Source organism: Balaenoptera physalus (genome assembly GCF_965194825.1).
Source record: "Balaenoptera physalus genome assembly, chromosome: 9".
Lineage (NCBI taxonomy): Eukaryota > Metazoa > Chordata > Mammalia > Artiodactyla > Balaenopteridae > Balaenoptera > Balaenoptera physalus.
The window spans coordinates 25,320,849-25,345,475 of record NC_138888.1 but is presented as its reverse complement, the minus strand read 5'-3'; the positions used below and the strand labels follow the sequence as shown (position 1 = coordinate 25,345,475).

The 24,627-nt window shown below is 41.0% G+C and overlaps 1 protein-coding gene across 1 annotated transcript in view; it reads left to right on the top strand.

Annotated features, from left to right (window-relative positions):
- Positions 1-24,627, top strand: part of ECT2L (epithelial cell transforming 2 like) — a 77,002-nt gene that overhangs the window by 5,579 nt on the left and 46,796 nt on the right. Inside the window, 5 exon segments of the mRNA XM_082474316.1 lie at positions 8,161-8,222; positions 8,345-8,451; positions 9,056-9,231; positions 10,386-10,475; positions 10,479-10,498. Coding sequence (XP_082330442.1) covers positions 9,130-9,231; positions 10,386-10,475; positions 10,479-10,498 — 212 coding nt within the window. The 5' untranslated portion in view covers positions 8,161-8,222; positions 8,345-8,451; positions 9,056-9,129.

Sequence of the window (24,627 nt, the reverse complement as noted above, 5' to 3'; positions counted from 1 at the left end):
GACCTAGTTAAGCCATGCTTGACCCCTGACTCACAGAAACTGTGAGAGAATAAATGCTTTTTTAAAGCAACTACGTTTTGGGACTATTTGTTACACAGCACTAGATACCCACTCTGATACCCACATTAGACAACTAATACACTTCATGATAGGCTCCTTTAACAATGAACAAGAGATATGCTACATATTACCTCCTTCTCTTGGAGATTGACTGTGAACATCAATATACTAAATTTGCAAAACATCCTACAAAAAAGAAACAGTTTTAATTTTGTTCAATCAATCATTTCCAGGCATATTTAACCACAGATGCTGTTTTTCTGGGAAATACCTATTAATATCTTATGGAGCTACTATTTGGAGAGTTTTGTTTTTGTTTTTTTTTTAAAGAGTTTTGTTTAGAGGCTGAAAGGATTTTTAAAAATTATTTTATTTTTATTTTTATTTTTTAAATTTTTGGCTGCGTTAGGTCTTCGTTGCTGCGTGTGGGCTTTCTCTAGTTGTGGTGAGTGGAGGCTACTCTTCGTTGTGGTGCACGGGCTTCTCACTGTGGTGGCTTCTCTTGTTGAGGAGCATGGGCTCTAGGTGCACGGGCTTCAGTAGTTATGGCTGGCAGGCTCTAGAGCGCAGGCTTAGTAGCTGTGGCGCACGGGCTTAGCTGCTCCTCGGCATGTGGGATCTTCCTGGACCAGGGATCGAACCCGTGTCCCCTGCATTGGCAGGCAGATTCTTAACCACTGCGCCACCAGGGAAGTCCCTGGAGAGATTTTAAATGCTGGACTATGAAAAGAAATCATTCCATTTAAAGAAGTAGTGATTGCCAGCGTGCTGTCTCTCCCTGGATCAAATAACTAGTCAATAAAGTATGATATTCATTTAAGAGAATGAATATAATCCTGTGGGAATTTGTATCTGTGTCTATGTTTATATCTATATATGATGTACTGTACTCACATATTGAAGCCCACCAGCAGAGATAGCAACTATTCTTTCTGTAATGTTCCGCTCATTTTGTAACTCAGTAATACCTTACCACAGAGGATAATACCAATTTTGAGAACTTGCTAAATAAAAATCCCTTACGTTGGCTCTTGGAGAGATTTCACATAACAACAGCTGGGCATCTTATGAAACTAAGGATTTGTTTTGATTTAATGTTGATTCAGAGGGAGGTATTTAATTTTCCACATTGCCATGAGGTTTTTATCTGAACATTATTGTGCTGTAGTTTGCCAAGACACATCACTGCCTTGCTTCACGCGTGAGGAGACTGAGGCTCAGAGATGAAATTACTTGTAAAGCTTTAATTTTGGGGGGGGGTTTGAGGTTTTTTGTTTGCTTGTTTGTTTTTGGCCGTGGGGCATGTGGGATCTTAGTTCCCAGACCAGGGATCAAACCCATGCCCCCTGCAGTAGAAGTGTGGAGTCTTAACCACTGGACCACCAGCGAAGTCCCTAAGGCTTCAATTTGGGGGGGATCAGAGCAGGAATTCAAATTTGGTGCTCACCATGTCATGCTGCCCCTCTGTAATATTTCTAAAACTGTTCCTAATATGGTACATGCCTTTCCAAGATATTCATTTTTAAAATGTGCTTCTGTCTCATTGAAGTGTAATAAGCGTAGAGGCACCACCAGTGTTTGGCTTATTCTCAGATTCTTCTGACTTGCCAATAAAATTTCTTCAGCTACTCCAGGCTGACGAAATTCACATTGTTCCCTCTCTTCTTGGTATTTATAGCAACAGAGGGTTGCTTAGAAACTTAGACATTTCTGATGCTTGAATCTCAGCTAGAATTTCAGTGGAAGCAGTCATCCAATTTGTGTTTTAACATCTTCTGTAATGGACATAACCTCCCAAGACAGCTAATGCTGCTGAAGTGATTGTTTTCCCACTTAGACTGAGCCAAAATCCATCTCTCTGACCTCATCCATTGTTCTTAATTTTGTCTTCTGGGCACTCACAAGCCATGGGTAATTGATTTTATATATAAAAACCTCCAGATATTGATGTGCGTGTGGTACAGTGTGAGAAAGTGGTCCACTTGCTTTTCTCTTTTCTAAATAGATACTCTGTTTTCTATAAATGGAAAAATCTCTCTCTTCCTCTTTGATTTGAAATCTAAGAAGTGCCCATGTATACACGAGTCTATTTTGGACCCTTCTCTTCTGCTCCCCTGATTAGTTGTTTGTCCCCATGCTAATACCATGGCATCTTATTAGTGCAGCTTTACAATAAGTTTTTCTACATTAATTGTTTATTGAAGTATAGTTGATTTACAATATTATATTAGTTTCAGGTATATAGTATAGTGATTCAATAGTTTTACAGATTCTACTCCGTTAAAAGTTATTACAAGGTAATGGCTGTAATTCCCTGTGCTATACAATATATCCCTGTTTTTTTGTTTGTTTGTTTTTATTGAAGTACAGTTGATCTACAAAGTTGTGTTAGTTTCAGGTGTATTGCAAAGTGATTCAGTTAATGTGTATATGTTAATCCCAAACTCCCAATTTATCCCTCCTCCCCTATAATCAGTCTTGATATCTAGAAACACATCTCCCTCTCTTGCTCTTCCAGACTGTCTGGACTACTTTAGCCTTGTACATTTCCATAAATATTTTAGAATCAGCTTTTCAAGTTACACACACACAATATCACTTTGGGATTTTTTTGAGATTGCATTGAATCTGTAGATCAATTTGAGAGAATTAGTCTCTTCATTTTTCTGAATCTCTAATACATATCTCTAAACATCTCTCTCCATTGATTTAGGTCTCTAAAAATTGCTTTTCAGTAAAGTTTTCTATCTTTATAAAGTTGTACTTTTACTTTTTCTAGGTACTTAGTAGTATTTGATGTTGTTTTAAAACTTCTTAATCAAAATAGAAGATATAGAAAAATACGCAAGTTATAAGTGTAATACTCGATGAATGACAAAGTGAACTCACCCAGGCTCCCACCCCTAGATCAATACCAGCACCCCAGAATCCCCTCTCATATCCCTTCTAGTCATTACCTTCTCTTTCCTCCCCAAAGGTAACCACTATCCTGACTTCAACCACTAGAGCGTAGAACTTTGTATAAATAAAACCATGTAAAAGGTATTATTTTGTTTCCAGCTTCCTTTGTTTAATGTCTTAGGTGTGACTCATGCATATTGTTGTGTGTAGCAGCAGCCTGTCCATTGACCTGTAGCATGCTATTGCATGAATACATGACAATATATTTATCTATTCAACTGTTGTTGGATGCTTGGGTTGTATCCAGTTTGGAGCTATCCAAAGCAGCTAAGAACATTCTTGTGGATATATTTGGTCCACATGTGCATGTTTTTCTGTTGGGTCAAGTGTATGCATCTGTTCAACTTTAGGAAATAATGCCCATTTTTCAAAGTACTTATACTAATTTACACTTTGACCAGCTGTATATGAGAGTTCTGGATGCTCACCAACACACAACTTAGTCCGTCTGTGCTGGATAACAAACCATCCCCAAATCTGAAACAGGAATCGTTGGTTTTCACAATTCTGTGGGTTCACAGTTCCTCTGGGCAGTTCCACTTGCTGTTGTAGGCTGGGGTCATTCACTTGGTTGCATTTACCCGAGAGCTCAGCTGGAACTGGAATACCCGAGATGGCTTCATTCACACATCTGGTGCTCTGACTGGGGTGGCTGAAATAGTTGGGGGCTGGTTCAACCTCTGTCTTTGCATGTGGTCTCACCTCACTCAGTAATCTAGCCCAAGCTTATTTACCTGGCAGCTAGATCTCAAGAGTGCAAAAAGAGAAACTGCAAGTCTTAAAGCCCAGGACCAGAAGTCATATATCATCACTTCCATAACATCCTATTGGTTATAACAAGGCAGTGCTAGTGCAGATTTGTGGGGAGGAAGGGCAATAAGACTCCACTTCTTGATGGGAGAACTGGATGGGAGCAATCATTCCTGGCCATATGTACAGACAATATACCACATTGCATCCTCTGGTCACAACAATTCACATGCCTTTCACAAGCAGAATACATTTACCCCATCCCAAGACACCCAAAGTCTCATCCAATTATGGTATCAGTCTAGAAGTCCAGTCTCTTGTGATCTATATCAGGTCCAATTGCAAGTGAGGCTCCTTGTCTGTCGCTCCTCTTGAACTGGAGACCTGTGAATGTAGCTGTCTCCCAGACACCTAGATTACACTAGCGAAACACAAAAAGGGTAACCACAGCAGTCTTTCCTATTCACAAAGGCAGGAAACAGAAGTCACATGGAAGTTGCTGGTACATAGCAATTCTGAAATTCAGCCAGACCAGTTGTCCTGATAATTCCTTGATTATGGTCCAGGTCTACTCCCTGGGAGTAGTCTCCTAATCCATTGTTCTCAGCTTCTCTTGGCTCTGCACTACTGACTCTTGGCTCTGTCCTCTGAGCCACCCATCTTTTTCAATAAGAAATTACCTGTGGTTGCAGTTGCAAAGCTTTTTCAGCCTGCTTCTTACCTGTAGAAAGTTGGAGGCTCAGAGACTATTTCAGGCCTTCTCAGTCCCTTTTATTTCAAGCTGGTCATGCTTTCACCACAACAATCTTCTTGACAATTTTGTGGGCTTTCTGTGTATCTTATTATAATCCATTCTCTTCAACAAAAGCTGCATCCACAAATCCCTTTGAGATAGGGCCCTGGCTGCCTTGGGATATGAATCAGGGTGCTGTGGGACAAAGTCTCTAAGACTTTTAGGAACTCTTTTATTTTCTAAATGAGAGGGTCTATGAGACACACCACCTTAAACCTTTCAAAGACCTTATCAAGGAGGTCTTTGAAATGAAGCCATTTATTACTTTGAGACTTTTTGCTGGCTGGGGATACTGTACTAGATATTCTTTATTTCTGCTAGATTCTGCTAAAAAACTAAATAGATTTTCAGGTCAGTTCATGTCTCTCTTATTGTGTCATATTCAGCTAAGAAGCCAGTCAGAACTTTCTGTATCCTGCTTGGAATCTCTTTAGCCAGGTCTGCACATTCCTTGAAAGATTTCCTATTGTCCACATTAATGCAGGCAACAGTGTTACTAAACATTCCACTGCTACATAACACAGGTGATCCTTTTTCTAGCCTTTCTTAGCAACTTCACTGTTCTTCTAGGCTCCACTGACAGTCTCCTCACCACCCTTCCAATTTCCACTTGCTGCTCTTTTTTGACATCATTGCCATATGCTTTAAGTTATGTTACGGCAATACTCTACTTCCAGGTATGAATTTTTTCTATTAGTTTCCAAAACGCTCCAAAATCTAGTGGCTTAAAACAATCATTTACTATTATGATTCTGAGGATCAGCTGGGCCCAACGGAACGCAGTGGTTCTACTCCATGTGTTGCTGACTAGAATCTTCCTTTCCTACTATTCTGCAGTGCCACTAGTGTCATAAATCTAGTGAGATATATTTGTGAGTCTGTTTCTGGACTCAAACTGGTTTATTTGTCTATTCTTATGCCAATATCTCATGCTATATTTACACTAACTTTATAGTAAATAAGTCCTGATACCATGTAGAGTAAGTCTTATTACTTTATTCTTTTTAAAGTTGTCTTTGCTGTTCTTGACCCTTTGCATTTCATACACATTTCATAATTAGTTTGTCAAACACACACACACACACACACACACGTGCACACACACACCCCACCCCACTGCTGGGTTTTGATTAATAGATTAATTTGGTACAACTAACATCTATATAGATGTTACTTTTACTTAGATCTTTAAAAATTTCTCTTGATAAAATTTTTAGTATTCTATGTGGAACATTTGTACCTCTGATTTAAATTGGATTTTTAAAAGTTATTATAAATGACATATTGTTTTTTAATAAAAATTTGTTGTTAGTATACAGAAATACAGATTTTTTTATGTTGACCTTGGGTATAGCAACCTTCCTACACATGCATTAAATCTGACAATTTACCTGTAAATTCTTCAGTATTTTCTACATACAATTATGCCACTAATAAATAATGACAGTTTTTTCCTTTTCAATGATTATAATTTAATTTTCTTGCTTTATTACATTGGACAGAACTCCAGAACAATATTGAATAAAGATGGTAGTGGCAATTATAAGGAAAGTTTCAACATTTTACTATTAAGTTTAATGTTTGCTAGTTTCTTATAATATGTCCTAATTTGGATTAGGAAGTTTCTTCTAGTTCTAGGTTGGTAAGATTTTTTTTGTTACGAATGGGTGTTGAATCTTATCAAATGCACATTTTGTATCTACTGAGATTTTCATGATTTTCTCCTTTGTTTTATTAATGATGAGAAGTGCATTGATTTTGTAATATCAAATCAAATTTACATTCCAACTTGCTGGTGATATATTAACATTTTTAATACATTGCTGGGTTTGGTGTTCTAATATTTTGACTAGGATTTTTGGACCTATGTTTATGGTAATAAACCTATAATATTCCTCTCTTATAAGATTCTTGTTGGGTTTTGGTGTTAAGGTTATGCTGACTTCATAGAAGGACCTGGAAATAATTTCCACTTTTTCTATTCTCTGGAATAAGTTTGTTATTTCTTAAATGTTTGGTAGATAAAAATATTGGTTCCAGGAGTAGGGTGCTGCCATACCAACATCAGTACATTCCAAATTATGTGACATTAACATCCAGTCTGGCAGCATGAAATTGTTATTGGAGACTTTGACAGTCAGCAATCCATGTTACCAAAAAAAATGTATAAAAGTATAGTCTAGAATAGCTTAAAAGGCATATTACATACCTAATGAGCTTGTACTTTGTACAAAGAGGTAGAAAATGATTGTTATTAGAATGTGTTCATTTCTACTGGCTGCATTTGCCAAGTTACTACAAGAATTAAAGGAGCTCAGAAAATATTTGGCTGGTTTGCAAGCAAGAATGAAAAGGAATTCAGAGACAACCAAAAAACTCAGGGTTCTGCAAGCTTGGAAGGTGCAACTGATTCACATGTTCAGCTAGTTAAGAAGCAACAGAGAAGTCCTTTGAGCAAAAAAGTCTGCTTAAAACTGTGCCTAGTGGCAAAGACCAAATCAAGAAGAGTATGGTTGTCACACCATTGTTAGGATCTCTGAATGGAATAAGGTGGTACCCAGCAAATACTTTCACGCTGGGAAAATATCTCAAAGAGGGGAGACCTAGGGTTTGGCTCTTCCTCAGGAAAGTCTGATAGGCTCAAACTACTTGCAATTAAATTGAGAGAGAGAGAGACAAGTCTCTAAACAATTGTGGCACATAGCACTGCCTGGAATCAAATAACTTGAGATAGATATTGAGAAAGCCGTGTTGTCAAAGGAGTTACCTACACGGTATAAAAGAGAATGTGATTGTTTGAGACTAAAAATGATAACTGGGTTCCAGCCTTCTACAGCAGGATCTCAGAATTGCTATGGATTAACTCTTTTATATATCGTTCTTCTCCTTTACAAATGGGAATATTTATTGTAGTTATCCTTTTCCTGTTCTACCATTATATATATTGTGTGTAGGGGCTAGTACCAGATAGCTTATCTTTTTAGTTCAGAGTTCTCTAGATCAAGAGTAGGTATATCTGGGTCCGTAGAGGCTGTTATGAATCATTTCTATCTCCTGGGATCTAAGCTCAAAATATGGATGAGATGGAACTTTGGGGTTGTCTGCTTTAAGGCGTGGATGAGTGTGTTCTGCATGTGGGAAAGGAAGGGAACTGATCCAAAGGGTGAACTGTGGTAGATTGTATTACTATCTGCACTCTTGTATAATCCTCTCCCCTTGAGTGTGGGCCAGACGTAGCGACTTGCTTTTACCTAATAGAACAGAGCAAAAGTGATGGGATACCAATTCTGAGGTGAGGTTACCAAGAGACTGTGGCTTCCCTCTTGTGTGCCCTCTCTTGCTTTTGCATTTGCTTCCTCTGATGGAAGCCAGCTGCCATGTGAACTGCCCTATGGAGAAGCCCATGTGGCAAGGAAAGCAAAGGATTCCTCCACCCAAAAGTCCATGAGCAACTGAATCCTGGTCACAGCCACATGAATGAGCTTCAGATCCTTCAGATGAGGCTGGAGTCCTGGCCAACACACTGATTGCAGCCTATGGGAGATTTTGAAGCAGAGGTACCTGGTATGGACTGAATTGTGTCCCCCCTCCCCCAGATCCATATGTTGAAGCCCCAACCCCCGATGTGACTACATTTGGAGGTGGAGCCTATAAAGAGGTAATAAAAGTTAAATGAGGTTATAAGGTTGGGGGCCTTAATCCAATAGGACTGGTATCCTTATAAAAAGAAGAAGAAGAGATACCAGAGCGCCTCCCGCACCCCACCCCATGTGTGCTCAGAATGAAGGCCTTGTGAGAACACAGCAGGAAGGCTACTGCCTGCAAGACAGGAAGAGAGGCCTCACCAGAAACAACATGCTGATCTTGGACTTTCGGCCTCCAGAACTGTGAGAAAACAAATTTCTGTTGTTCAGGCCGCCCAGTCTGTGGTTTTTGGTAATGGCAGCCCTAGTAGACTAACAATACTGTACCCTACTAGATTGTGCCTGGACTCCTGACCCTCAGGAACTTTGAGATAATAATAAGAGTTTGTTGTTTTGAGCTGTTAAATTTTAAGGTAATTTGCTATGCAGCAATAGATCATTAATATATTAGCCTAACTTTTTCTTCTATATCCTCTTTGACTTATGTCCTCAAAAGCTAGGCACTGGGTGGTGGGGGTGGGAGGGTGCCCTCTTTGAGCCCTTCAGATTCTTGCTTTCCAGAGAAAGAAAAAGTCAGTATTTATGGCTGATAAAGAATCATTCCAATTTCTGAGTCATTTTGCCAGCAAAGTAAAAAACAGCTCTGGTTTGGATTCACATTTGGGTGCAAGTAGTTGAGGAGAGAATAATTGCAATGATTTAGAGTTCATGAACTCTGTGTATATTTGTATGGATATATATATATATGAATTGCTCTAATTGTATCTATATAAACAACTATATGTAAATGAATTGCTGTAATTCTATTATTCCTATATGGACAACATTAATATACTGGATGTTCTAGGTGATCTTAATTAAACCCACAGTTTATGAAATGAACCTACAGTTTCTAGGACCGGACGAAAATAATTTGCTGAGATGTCAGCTGGGAATTCTCCCAGGGAAAGCTTGGAAATGGAGAGCTTCCACACAAGATTCAGTGCCTGGACACCTTTTAGCAACAAGTCATTAAATCGACAGGTGAGTCACATACTCTAGAATAAGACAAGATTTCTAAGGTGAATTTTACTGTGATATACTGGGTCTCATGTTGCCATATTTAAAATAAAATAAATACTTGTAAAGAACTTAGTTTTTGAGTCACTTTAAACAAAAATAACCCTACCCCAAAGACAGTCTCTCCTCACCCCAGTCCACAACTCCAATCTTATGGGAGGTGCAAGAACTGCTCCCACTTTTGCCCTGTCAGCACCTCCAGAGAGGAAACAGAAACCTCCAGGACACACCCTGGTTGCTATAAGGGGGAGGAGACAAGAGAAGGTGCTTTGGTGGTATTTTGGTGTGGAGAGTGTTGATATGTGTGTCTTTAATTCTCTCTTCCCTCTTGTGCCAACTGCGTGGTTCCCTGGGGCCTGGGGATGCCCCTTATTTGAAAGATAATGCAGGAAGTAGTCACTGGAATGGCCCAGGCAGCTCTGCCAGACCTTCATGGAAAAGGGGGCTGCCTGGGTCCTCAGAGCTCCTGCGTGGTCCAGGCACATTCACAAGGGAAGGAGACCAGATGGGCTGGGACCAAAGCCTGACTGGTAATAAAGACAGTGGGTTTATATATGTCCTCTGAGCCAAGCTGGACTGAAGTCCTGGTTTGGGGGGACGCTGGTCCTGGTGTATGTCTTTCATGGAGACACTCCTAACAATGGCTCTTCAGCAAAATTTACTAACTTTCCTTTTGGTGGGTGCTATGAAGAGGTAGGACTATGGGTTGGTAAAATCACACCTACTTCACATGGCCCTGTTCTCACAATTAAGCAAGTAGCCAGTATGTGTTTTCAAGATGAAATGTTTGGGATCTGTTTCCCCAGACCACATTAGCTTAGGTGGAAACAATAGCGAGGATACATTACCTCTCTGGGCCCTCCTTGAGCCCCTCTGCAATTACATCCCTGCCAGCCTTTCCCACCAGCCCACCCAACAAGCTGGGGCTTGCCTGCATCCCTAGATAAAAGAAGTTTAAGCTGAAGGGAGAGACCCTTACTACATATGTGAAAGTGCTTTGTGAACTGTAACGTGCAATGCAAATATTAGCTGTGAGGTTGTTAGGTTGCCTACGGGTTGCTTAGCAACTAAGAACATATCGAACTGTAAAGGAAAATGTCATTTTCTCTCCCTTATAGCTCTTTCAGGAAAGAGTTGCTCATATAAGTCATTGGTTTGACCTCTGGACTAACAAGCAACATCAAGAATTCTTATTCACGATTTTTTTATGATGCACTAAATCACAATTAAGGTAAATGTAGCCTAATGATGTAATTATCTTAAAGAAAATAAAATATCATAAAATGTTCACATAACTTTTAAGAGTTTCTTTTTTTCCACAGAAGAAAAGCAACTGATATTTTAAGGCTTATAAACAATCTTTTCTAGTGCTGCTGCTTCTTTGTGGGTAAAATGGAGCCTTGGGGAGTTGAACACCTTCATACCATAGCAGGATGTTTAGTTTTTGCAAAAAGTTATAACTTCAGCCAATGAATTTTAAAAAATTAATTAATTTATTTATTTATTTTTGGCTGTGTTGGGTCTTCGTTTCTGTGCAAGGGCTTTCTCTAGTTGAGGCAAGCGGGGCCCACTCTTCATTGCGGTGCGCGGGCCTCTCACTATCGCGGCCTCTCTTGTTGCGGAGCACAGGCTCCAGATGCGCAGGCTCAGTAGTTGTGGCTCACGGGCCTAGTTGCTCCGTGGCATGTGGGATCTTCCCAGACCAGGGCTCGAACCCGTGTCCCCTGCATTGGCAGGCAGATTCTCAACCACTGCACCACCAGGGAAGCCCCAGCCAATGAATTTTTAACATTGTCTTAGTATATTAAATTCTCCTTGGAACTCTCAGATAAGATATTTGAAGTAAGTACTCCAAAATATTTGTTACATGAATGAGTGGATCCAAAAAATATCTGAGAAATGACAGTGGCAGCAACAATTAGGAATATGGGCAAGACTTATATGGCAGTGGTCACTGATTGCCGTTAAGTCCTGGTTCTTCTTATTCTTTCCCTTGCATCCTATTCTGTCTGTAATTTATTTTAAAATACTCCAGCATGGCTGGTGTGACATGTGAAAGTGTTAGTTGAAATTACACCCAGGGGCAACTAGTGTTCTGATCAAGAGTCGGTACTCTAGGGGTGATTAGCTAGCACTGTATTGGAAAAGTCACAGTGTTTTAGTTATTACCAGATACTTTGCTAATTAGCATAGCAAATATTAGATATTAGTTATTATCAGAGCAACTAGTGACTTGTTAACATGCTGGTTGAATGCTAGAAATGGCCTGTCTTTGGTGAAATTAAAGGTATTCAGCTATGTGGACTGACCAAACTATTCTAGAGAGCCCTCCGGCATGCCTGGACCTGGTTGAAGAATCCAGCCAGGCCAGTTGGTGCTTATTAAGGATCGTTTCATCTCCAAAAAATGGCCTTGTCTGACTGGGGGTTTTCTGGTAGCCTGAGGCCAACAAAAAGGATAGTAATAGAATCCTGTTTATGGAACATTGTTCTTTCTCAGTTGAATGAATCTTTCACCCAAAGGGCAGAGAGCTGGGATTTTGTCAGGCCTACAGAGGAGGCTGTATGAAGTGGTTTGGGCTTATTTACTAAAGTTTGTTCAGTGAAACTCCAGGTAGGGCACCATTTGGTGCTGCTTTCACTACAACCTGGTGGTGGGACTTGGGAGACAGGCTAACCCTCAAACTTCTTAGATATTTACCAAAAAGTGTCAGAGTTGGGCAAGACCAAATTGGGTAATTTTAGTTTACAATACCTGCTTCTCTCAGTCTTTCTTACACTTTCATACAGTCATTTCATCTCTCCTACCTATGAACGCACCTTCTCCACTGTCAGCTTTCTCTGCATCCGTGGGGCTCCTAGTGGATTATTCCTGATGGAGTCACCAAGTCACTGGAGGGAGACAGCCATCTTCCAGGCATGTCGAAAGAGGCTGCAAAGACAGGCCACAGACAAAGAGGCTCTTCAGTCAATGCTTAAAAATCAGGAGGAAGGGAGATTTTTATGGTAGTCATTGGGTAGGCTTCCTTTGACTCCAGTTTTGCAGCTTTCAAGATAAGAAAATAATAGACCAAACCCTATATCCATAATTGCTTTGTGGGCCATCCTGTTCTAGTCTCATGTATCACAAACCGAGCAATTTTAGTTGTAACCACTGGAGGTCATGAGTGATCTTGTGGTATATTTTGAGGCTCATTAACATTAGGCCTGACGTTTTTTCACTGGAAACTTCATTCACTGTCTGGCACCTGAATTCTTCTTTCTGTGGGAGAAGGATATGGAACTAACCTGTTAAGTGAAATTACTCTGCTTTGTTTGACAGCAGCTGTGTTTCTGCAGAGTTATATGTATTTTGTAGTCCCATGAAGCTGTTATTACATGCTCTGGGCTACTAATTTCGGGGGAAGTTGTATGTCAATTTCTGGTCTCTGGGTTTGGCATCCTGAAACCAGGATCTTTAATTTGTAGTGGTGGTTTTTGTTGTTGAACATCAATCAGGTCATTCCCCACAGTCTGGATGAAGTCTTTCTTACATGACTTCCTGCCATCTCTTTTGGTCAGCCATTTCTTCCCTCTTACTGACAGCTGAAGACACCATGTGCAGATGGTCTAATCCAGTTTGAGCTGTGCTTGATTTTAACCAAATCTAAAAGCCCAGCTTATTTTCATTTTTAGCCTAAAGTTAATGCAATAAAATTTTAAAGCATCTTTATTGAGATGTAATTCACATACACAAAATTCATCCATTTAATGGACACAGTTCAATGGTTTCAGCAGTGGTCCCCAAGCTTTTTGGCACCAGGGACCAGTTTCTTGGAAGACAGTTTTTCCACAGGGGCGTGGGGGGGGATGGCTCAGGTGGAAATGCGAGCGATGGGGAGCGGCAGGTGAAGCTTCTCTCGCTTGCCCGCCGCTCACCTCCTGCTGTGCGGCCCGATTCCTAACAGGCCACGGACTGGACCGGTTGATGGCCCAGGAGTTGGGGACCCCTGGTTTTAGTACATTCACAGAGTTGTGCAACCATCACTACAATCTAAGTTTAGAACATTTTCATCACGCACAAAAGAAACCCCCTATCTATTAGCAATCACTCCCCATTCCAATCTCCCTCAATTCCAGCCCTGCACAACCACTAATCTATTTTATTTCTCTATAAATTTGCCTATTCCAGACTCTTCATATAAATGGAATCATACAATATGTGGCCTTTAGTTCACCTGTTTTATAGCATATATCAAGACTTTCCTTTTTATTGCCAAGTAATATTCCATAGTGTGGATATGCCATATTTTATTTATCCACTCATCAGTTGATAGACATTTGGGTGGTTTCCACATTTTGGCTACTGTAAGTAATGCTGCTATGAACAACTGTGTATAAGTCTTTCTATATGGATGCTTTACTTCTTTTAGGTATATAACTAGAAATGGAATTGCTGGATCAAATGGTAGCACTGCAATCAACTTTTAATTATTAAGTGTTTTTTCTGAATTATATTTACTCCTCTAGCCCCTGTTCCCCCATAACTATGAATAAGCTTGTGAATAAATGAGAGAATTTAGCATTATTCGAATGCCCGAAATCTTTGCATGTAAGCTCAGCTACATTTGTTCAATACCTTGCTTTTCAGACAGAGAAGCCCTTGTTTTAGATGCTTTGTTTTATAATTTCTGAATAACTTTGTTTTAATTCAGGCAGTTATAAAGCTTAAACAGGATATTGCAGTACCAGTCAGAAATATGTTGTCACAGTTTTCATTAAAAGTTTCTTCTTAATCTCTATGAGATATATTCAAATATCTAAGATTTTTCTTTTCTATCCTAATAAATATTCCATATTGTTAAGACTTCGGAAATTTTCTTAAATGGAGTTTTATGATATTTAAGACATTTTTCAAAGGTTCATCTTCTTAAACCTTCCCCCTGGCAAGTTCTCCCTCTCACTTCAACTTAAATGTCACCTCCGCTGGGAAGCCTTTCCTGCTCATCTTTCACCCCCATCATTTTTACAAACCTCTATCGTGGCATTTCCCCTGTACATTATGCTTATCTGTCCACACGTCTGACGGTTTCCAGTGGTGCTGTCCCCCTGCCACTTGAGGAGGCTGACCTTTCCTGTGACTCCTTAAAGGAAACTGGGCTGTTTGTGTCTGTCACACTTGGAGAAACCTATGAGAAGATTGAATCAGTCTCCTAGTCACACTGGTGGGACCGGTTTCAAATTGCTTCTGTTCAGCAAGAGGTAATGCCTCCTACAAAGGCCTTTCATTACGGGGCTGGAGCTGTTCAAACTTGTAGCTTTTCCTGGTGGGTGGGGCAACGTTCATGATTCATGTAACTGCAGTCCTAAGACATGGATGGATTGTGTGTGTGTGTGTGTGTGTGTGTGTGTGTGTGTGTGTGTGTGTGTGTGTGTAGGGAGAGGGAGATCACCACCGAACAAGGATTAGCTCTTGTTGCTTGTCTCCATCAGAGTCACCTGGAAAGGGGGTTGGAGGGCAGGAAAACGTATCAACCCACGTATAGTTAAGAGGGAACACCGCCGCCCCGCACTCTTGCCTCAGTACACCCACCCCGTCTTCCCAGGCAGCCCCTGGGAGGGCTCACTTGAGGATGTTTATCTCGATTGTAATCTCTGAGGAAATCTGGTACATAAATTTTTCGGAGACAACACACTTCCACATTAATCTTAAATATAGAACCGCTACATCACGCTGAGTTACTGACGTCCATTTCTGTGTGGAGGTGGTGGAGGGGAGAGGGGAGTATTCAGAGACCCATTGTTTTCTAAATATCCAAGACAGGTCTGGAAACGTGGGTCATCCTGACTCTTCCCTCCCCTCAGCCCCGTATTCTGGACATATTTCTGTCCTTTCACATAGATCAGATGGTCGTGGGCAACCACATAAAATATTAGCATTTGTTGTTGGGTGGCTTTTAGGGGTGGATGAAGCTAAGAAAGGAAATCCTGGAGTTTGAAAAGAAGCCAAACCCCGAAGCTGTTTTACTGGGTGGAGGTGGGGACAGAGGGAGAGTGGGTGGTAGGACGGTCACCGGCTTACATTAGGCAAAGCCCCTGCACTTGAAGTCCTCACTTCCTGTTTTATAAGTGTTGCTACTCTCCCTTTGTAATGTTTCACTTCTCTTTACAGTGTGGTAGCTCCACTTGCCATTATGTTATACACCGTAGTGCTTGCTTGTTCATTTACCATCTGTCTATTCCACTAGAAGGTAGCTCCATGAGGGCAGGGACTTTTTCTGGTAACTCTTTCTGTCCCTAGCACTTAAAACAATACCAGGTTCATAGTAGCCACTCAATAAATTCTTGTTTGAATGAATGAAGATGTGTAAAACACTCCTAATTACAATGATAACAAAAAGATAATCAGAACAAAGCTCTCCTTTGGTAGTTCTCTCAGAGGAAGGATTTTTTCAAGATATTACAAGTTTTAGAATATAGGATATTACTAATACTTTGCTTCATTGAAGACTTTTCGTTATTTAATTAATTCAAGACCTCTATAAAGCAATTCCAAAAGGAATTATGCATAGTAATAATACCCAAGGGTGCCATATCGCACACCTCCAGGGGATGCTATTTTACTCTATCACCTGTGTGAATGGCACCTCTTAAACTTGTTCATTGCACGACTTCCCAAATGTAGCAGCCCTGATGATACTACCAGCCATTTATAAAGGACATGATATTACCTTCCAGATCTACCAAGTATCCTTTACCCGCTGCGAAGGGTCAAATCCACAGATAATTCTTTGGAAAATGGAGACAAGGTTTTAAGAGACCATTTGTCTCCATTCTGTATTTTAAAATCTCTTTAGGAAATTTTCAGGAGGGTTGAGGCAGAATGAGAGTAGACGTGGCTCCCTGTGAGACCTAAATGGCTAGCAAGTCTTAGAAGTAGAAGGAGGATACTCTTATTACATACATAGTAAGTGTCTGGTGACTGCCTGTCATCTTTCCTCCTACCCTCTCTATGTATTCTTTTGATGTCATGGTCAGAATGCTTTCAAGTGCAAATAACAGAAATGGAATTCAAACCAGCCTAAGAAGAAAAGGGAATTTATTGACTTAAGATTTGTCTGCTTTAGGCTGTGCTAGGTCCTTAGATTCCATGTTACCAGGGCTCACTCACTCTCTCCCTTCTCTCAGCTCTGCTTCCTTATGTGTGTTGCATAAAACTAAAAAGATAAGCGCAAGACCCTTATGAAGGAAATTAGAAATTTGTATTAAAGGGTAGTAGAAAAAATAACCCTGGGTAAATAGATAGATATGCTATGTTTCAAGATGCCAATTCTCTCCACATTAATCTTTCAATTCAATTCAATCTTGGTACAAATCCCAAAATGGCATTTTCTTATGGACTTTGAGAAACGGATTCTAAAGCTAATCTGGAAAAGAAGATGGACTACAACAGCTACGAAAAATTTAAATATAAAGAAAAAAATTAGTAAGAGTTGTACCACCAGATAGTAAAACCACTTTTATCCATTTATGAAATATCCCCATGTAGTATGTCAAGTGTAAGGGAGCAAGGACTGAGATAAGTAAGTGCTCTGAAGGGAAGGGAAAGGGTAGGCGTCTTTAAGGGTTGGGTAGATCAGAAAGAAGCTTGGGCAGCTGGAGATCCTTCCTCTTCTTGCATCAATTCCTGTTTAGCGGGCTAGACACTCTCCATCACACACCCACCCACCCATGCCATTCCCCAATTCCTCTCCATCTTCCTGACAAAGCCCCTTTTCTCCCTCAGGTATCATGTGCTTCAGGGGTGGTGGGTCACACTGACCCCCAAAGAGTGAGTCAGGGTTGGACAGAATCACGGTCATTCCATCCTCTTTGATGTGTCTGGTTTAGGAAAGGGCATGTAGATATTAATTCTGCCCAAGGAAACACAAGAGAGTGGCTGCTAGAGTTTCTGGGAGAGTTTTCTTCACTCTCAAAGGGACCTAAAAAAGGAACTAGAGGAAAGGACATACCTTCTTCTGCCCTATAGCCTGTGATCTCTGTTGTGTGCAGATCTCTGCTCACAACAGTCAGTCATTTGGGAACCACCTCAGGGAACAAGTTGGAGGACCAAAGCAAACTACTGAGCAGGCAAAGTGAAAATATAGAAAATCCTTGGCCATTAATGACACTGAGTTCTTGAATTCACTAACCCTGGAGCTACCCTGATTTCCCTTATTTAAGGAAAGTGAAAGGAAGATAAATAGGTTTAAAAATGGTCCATAATAGTCCATTTATCTAGTTGTCACTTCTCTTGTTATACCAACTCTCCAGAATCCAGCTGAGAACCGGCCAGGTTTGGAAAAACAAAAAGCGTTTAGCAGTCAAACTGATGTCCTTTACACATAGGAGACAGCGCATTAGACCCTCATGCAGAGTCTAAGTATTTAATTAATTCAGGGCTTCAAATAGGATTATACATTCTCCTAAGGACACCATAAATGTATTCAACACTTTGTAGTTTGGCATCAGAATCAGGATCTGCTAGGCTGCCTCTTCTACCAGTGGGCAGTCAAGTTCACCAATGTTGAGGAGGGTGAACCTGTTAGAGTCACTTGGAGTTTGTTAAAAACATGAACTATGAGCCTCACCCATAGACATTTTGGCTCAAAACACCTGGGATGGGGCTGAGGAAGCTGTTTTTACTAAGTTCCCATGGTGATTTGGTACCCAGCCAAGGGTAAGACACAAGGCCTGGGTGACCTAAAGGCCCAAGGCTTCTTCCACCTTTTCATCTACTCCTTCTTGGAGGCTGGAACACAGATGGTATGAGTGTCCTGTCCCTCCTATTCTCTATTAGCAAAACCAAATGATTTGTTCTGTTTCTGTAGATTTTTCATGTTTCACTTGCAATACTTCTTAGTGGTTTTAGAATGTTTCATTGTAAGTAACCTTAAACTTGACACAAATAATAAAAGAAATATTTGACTCTCATGTAATTGGAAAACCCATAGGTAGGTTTGGCTGCAGCTGAAGCTTGATCCAGAGATTCAGCAATTAAATGACTTGTTTCTTTCTGCCCCTCTGCTCTGCCTTCAGCAGTCATGGCTTCATTATTATGGTTCCTCATTTGTGTCCAGAAGAAAAGAATTCTTTGTTTGGTTTCCCTCTGGACTAGTTTGGGTCCATGCCCACTCCTGCCAGTGGCTGTGGCCACGGGATTGACCCACATGAATTTAATTAGCTTTGACCATGTGCTTTTTGGAGTCAGGGATGAAGTCAGCTCCTGTAGAACCACATGGACAATCAAATAGGACTGAGGTTATTTTATCTAAAGAAGAGGAAGTAAATGATGGATGACAAAAGCTAAAGTCTATTCATGCAGCATTCAACAAATATTTACCGAGGGTCTACTGTATATCAAGCATAGTTCTGGGTGCATGGGATTCAACACTAAACAGAGTGTAAAATACCCCTACCCTCTGAAGTTCATATTTTAGTAGACTAAAACTTGGCCTAAAATGGAACAAGAGAGATGTTCATGCACCTCACTGGATATCTGACAGTACAACATAGCACCACTGGAAATAATTGGGGGTGTTTTGCATGTCTCAGAAGTTAGAGCACTGTGGTAGACTGGATAATTGTCTCCAAATATGTCCAGGCCCTAATCCCTGGAACCTATGAGTGTTATCTTGTACAGCAAAGGGAGTTTGCAGATGTGATTAAGAATTTGTGTTGGGGAGATTATCCTGCATCACTGGAGCTCAACATAATCACAATGGTCCTTATAAGGAATGCAAGAGACATCAGAGCCAGAAGAGAAGATGATGTGATGATGGGAGAGATGGAGAGACTTGAAGATCCTGTGCTGCTGGCTTTGAAGATAAAGGGGACCTGAGCCGAGGAATAGAGACAGCTACTAGGCCCTGAAAACGACAAGGAAACAAGTTCTCCCCTTAGAGCTTGCAGAAGAAAACCAGCCCTGCCAACACCCTGACTGTAGCCAAGTGAAACTGATTTCAGACTTGTGATCTCCAAAACTCTGAGAGACTACATTTGTACTGCTTTAAGCCACTAAGTTGGTGGTAATTTGTTATAATGAACAGGAAATTAATACAAGCAGTGATTTTCTCTTCCTGTTTTTCAACTTTTTTTTTTGTCATTCTTTAGTCTAATTTACACATATCTATTTACCCCCTGCTAAGTTACAAGCACCATACCAGATGCTGGGGACAGAGCAGCAAACAAGACGGCTGCCATACCTTTTGTTTATGGGGCTTCCAGTTCAGTGGAAGAGAAAGACTTTAAATGGTGAATGAGTCCAAAAAAGGACTAAATTTGAGGGTCAGCAAGAAAGGAAACACAAAAATAGTGCTTAGGTTACACTTTAGTGCACACCAAGTGTAAAGGATACAGGTTTCGGCAAGGAATAGGAGATGGCATGAAGTAGGCAGGGCTCAGTGGGCGAGAGTAGCCTCCCACGGGGAAGTGTTTGGGGAGCAGGAACGGTCAGCCTGTCGGGAAGGTGAGAGGATTCTGGCAGTACCCCAGAAATACCACCCCAACAACCCACTAACATCACCTTATATTGTTACCTACATTGTTGCAAAAATAGCTTTTTACTAGCCACGTGACTTGGATCTACCATGCTGGTTCCAGAGAAAGTTTCTTACTCCTTCCTCAGGACCGTACTGCTTCACTGGCCACAAGTCATATAATAATAAGAATCACACAAGGGAAGTCATCCTGCACTCATGTAGTGATGTCACATCCATGTGCATGCATTATCCTTTATTTTCCACCACCCAAGGTGAGGCATGGCCAACCCAACAGATATCAAAGAAACAGCTACGGTGATGCTAAGTGACAAAGGAAAAGTAACTAGGACCTCACCTAGTCCAGGGGCTCAGGGAAGCCTTCCCTGAGGATTTGACATTTAGGCTGGATTCTGAAGGATGCGTAGGAAATAGACAAGCCAAGACTTGGAGGACGAGTGTTCCACCTGGAGGGGATGACTTGCATGAAAGCCTTGGGCATTTTTTGTCTATTCAGTAGTAAAATCAGGCCTTTGGAGACACATTGGAAAGTTTAAATAAGCAAAAAGAGGAAACTACCAGTCACCCATAATTGTACCAACTAAGTGTAACCTAATTTCTTATGCTTTTATGTACCCATTTAGCTATTTACGAATCAGAATATACAAATTATTATTATTATTTTTAAATTAATCTAATTTATTTTTGGCTGCATTGGGTCTTTGTTGCTGCATGCAGGCTTTCTCTAGTTGTGGCGAGCGGGGGCTACTCTTCATTGAGGTGCATGGGCTTCTCACTGCGGTGGCTTCTCTTGTCATGGAATATGGGCTCTAGGTGCACAGGCTTCAGTAGTTGTGGCTTGCAGGTTCTAGACCGCAGGCTCAGTAGTTGTGGCACATGGGCTTAGTTGTTCTGCAGAATGTGGGATCTTCCCAGACCAGGGCTCGAACCCGTGTCCCCTGCATTGGCAGGCGGATTCTTAACCACTGTGCCACCAGGGAAGCCCCTACAAATTATTTTTAAATCTTAAAAAAAAAAAACCCTTCAGTCACCCTCCTTATTGCTGTACCCACACCCAGCTTTACTCTCTCACTCACTGGAGAGCTCAGCGCACGGTTCTGCATTTTCTGTGCACCCCAGACCCGGTCGTTATGCTGTGTGACACTGGCCTCCACGTGGAAATCCACCCAACACAGACCCTTACCACGCCATGGAGTGTGTGTCAAGCCACCAGACAAGACGAGGAGGTGCCGCCTGGGCCACTAGAGTGCAGGGACCTCTGCCCACTCGGCCCTCTCCAGGCCGCCTCCCCGACCTGCTCCTCAGCCATTTCATCACAATTCGGGCAGCGTCTTTCTCCTTCTTATCAGAAACTTCAGAGCAGAGACTCAGATTCAAGTCCCATATCGCTAAGCTTATTCGTTTTGCAAAGCACACATTGTGTGTGTAGCAGCACGCTGCGAGGCGCTATCATGAATTATTCCAGTGAAGCTATCTTTGTCACAACAAACGAGCAAAGCACATTTTCTTCATTGTCTCCTCACATGCTGGTATTTCTCTTCACGGAATTCTTACTTTGCAACATTAACTAAAATGCAATGAGCCACAATGTCATTACCGCAAACCACCCTAGTTCTCTGCTCCTCATGTACTGATTTTTTTTTTTTTTAATATGACTGAAGCATTTTCTTTCCTTCTTGCTTAAAATTCATTATACTTGAATGTGTCCTTGCAGCAGCGCAGACTAGGAACAAATATAAAACATGCATGATTAAGGTTTGCTTTAAAAAGCAATTCAGGCTCAATTCTCTTTTGCTTGGCTGGGATGGAACGGTAGATGCTGTAAGGATGGGGACAAATACTCTGAAGATACTGAGACCCATCTCTGAAAAGGAGGCTGAAAACGTTTCTGTTTTGCATCTTATTTTATTGATCTGTCTTAGAGTTCCAAATGAGAGCAAATTGTCTCTCAAGGGCCAGTGGAATGACCATGAAGCCTACCTCAGACAGTGAGGAGTTAAGGTCACAAATCCACTGGGATTAACTGTCCTTGGTGTGGTCACAAGTCTCATTCAGTTTGAACGTTAATCTCTATCAGTACTGAGAAGACCCCTCAGGGACACCGCTGCCTGTGAGTACCCTGTGCTGCCAGCACACACACAACTCCCTTCTTTGCCCTCCTGCTTACACCCCGACGCCCACCCTCTCTCCAGACTGCCCTGCCAACAGGTTCATTGTAAGCCACTCTGTTTTGTCTCCAGTTATGACAAAGCTGCATGGACAAGGACCAAGAAAAAGCAGTGACTTAAAGTCAGGGGAGTAGAAACACACGAAAATAACAGGCAATCATTAAGCCTTGGGACTGAAGCAGGTAGCTGCTTCTTAAAAACAAACAAGAGGGGCTTCCCTGGTGGCACAGTGGTTGAGAATCTGCCTGCCAATGCAGGGGACACGGGTTCAAGCCCTGGTCTGGGATGATCCCACATGCCGCGGAGCAACTAGGCCCGTGAGCCACAATTACTGAGCCTGCATGTCTGGAGCCTGTGCTCCGCAAGAAGAGAGGCCGCGATAGTGAGAGGCCCGCGCACCGCGATGAAGAGTGGCCCCCGCTTGCCACAACTGGAGAAAGCCCTCGCACAGAAACGAAGACCCAACACAGCCATAAATAAATAAAATAAATTTAAAAAAAAAACAAGAAAACAACAAAAAACCCCACTTTTTACAATAATGTTTAACTTACAGAAAAGTTGCAAAAATAGTGTAAACAATTCCTCTAAACTTTTCATCTGGATTCCTCAATTGTTAACATTTTACCATTTTTACCTTATTATTTCAAACATTTGAGAGTGAGTTGTAAACATAATGCCCCACTAACCCTAAGCATTTCAGTATGATTCCTAAAAAACAAGCACACTCTGCTGAAAAATCACAGTACATCCTGCAATATTGGAAAATCAGCATTGATTCAGCACTACTGTCCAATGCACAGACTCCATTCAATATTCCTGATTGTTCCAACAATGTCCTTTATAATTGTCCTTTCCTTCTCAGTCCAAAATCCAATCTAAGGTCATCTGTTGTATTTAGTTTTCATGTCTCTACATCCACCTTCAATGTGGAGCAATTGCTCAGTTTTTCCTCATCTTTTCTTACTTGACACTTTTGAAGAGCATAGATCTGCTACTTTGTTGAATGACCTTCAGTTTGTGGTTGGCTGATATTTCCTCAAGATTACATTGAGGTCATACATTCTTGGCAGGAATAACACAGACTTAATGCTATGTTCTTCTCAGTGGATCATACTGGGGGAATAGCATGTCAATTTGTCCTACTGTTTATGATCTTAACTTTACCACTTGATTAAGGTGGTTAATTATTAAGTATTTTGTATTTATTAATTAGTAAGTAACTAAAAAGTATTTGAGTGATTAGTTTTAAATTAATTAAAAAGTATTTGAATCTATGCAAGTATTTTTTTCCTCGTCAAACTTTTACTTACCAGTTTTAGCATACATTGATGATTCTTACCTGAAGCACTTATTACTGTAATAGCTACCAAGTGGTGATTTTCTCATTTCTTAATTCCTTCTACATGTATGAATTGGTGTTGTGTTGCAAGGTAGAACATTTCCTTTCCCAAGACTTGTAAGTGAGGCTCCAGTTAAGCCAACAGTTTGTTAATTCATGGTCAAGACTGTCTCTGGGTCTAATGGATATTCAACAATCTGTTGGTGAGGGTAACTAAGGTCTTTTTTGTACCTAATTGGAGGTGTCATTTTCATTTCACATTGAAACTTTCTGAGGCTTGACCCACTCTATGGGAATTTAGGTCAGAGAAGATCCACTGCAGGATGAAGTCTGTTCAGAGTTAGCACTTTTCTTTCAGTGAGTTAATCTGAGTCCATTAGGACCCAGTAATTGGGCAGCAGTAGCCACTTAGCAGTGAGAAAAAGTCTTGTATTCCCAGTGGCCTTAGGTAAATGAGTTCTGGTAGGTTTTTATACCGAAGTTTCCAATCAGCTGTGAGATTGGCCACAAATATCTGTAATTCTGCTGAGTTTGGAGGAAATCAGGAGTTTCAGGGAAGAGCTAGATTTCCTCATACCTGGATTGCTATCTGGTGGCTTGGGGCTGTAGCAGATGTTTATTGCTAATATATACAGAGGACAATCAGGTATTAAGTGTCCTTTTTTTGTGTGTAGTTGTTAGCTGCAGGGCCAGAAGTACATCCTTCATGGGCCATGAAATGTTTCTTTGGCCTAAGATCTATATAGCTTCCAAGATGACCACTTGAGTAGGGGCTTGGATTTTGTATTCATTCAAGATCTCTCTGTGCTTAGGTGGCATGCTTGTAAGAAGTTTACTTCTTCTGGAGCCTCACTTACAAGTCTTTCTTGATGGATGTCATATTTAAAAAGTTTTCTTTATGAATGTCATATTAAGAAATTGTTGAATGTTAAAGTATGATGATAGTATTATATGCAGTATATGTTTAAAAAAAATTTTTTTATTATTATTTAGTGATAGGGAATTCCCTGGTGGTGCAGTGGTTAGGGCTACATGCTCTAACTGCCAAGGGCCTGGGTTCTATCTCTGGTCGGGGAACTAAGATCCCATAAGCCGTGAGGTGCGGCCAAAAAAAAAAAAAACCCCAAAACCAAAAAACAACTTATTATTTAGCGATACACACTGAAATATTTATGGATGAAATTATATGATGTCTTGGGACTTCCCTGGTGGCACAGTGGTTAAGAATCCACCTGCCAGTGCAGGGGACAGAGGTTCCATCCCTGGTCTTGGAAGATCCCACATGCCGCAGAGCAACTAAGCCTGTGCACCACAACTACTGAAGCCCGCGCGCCTAG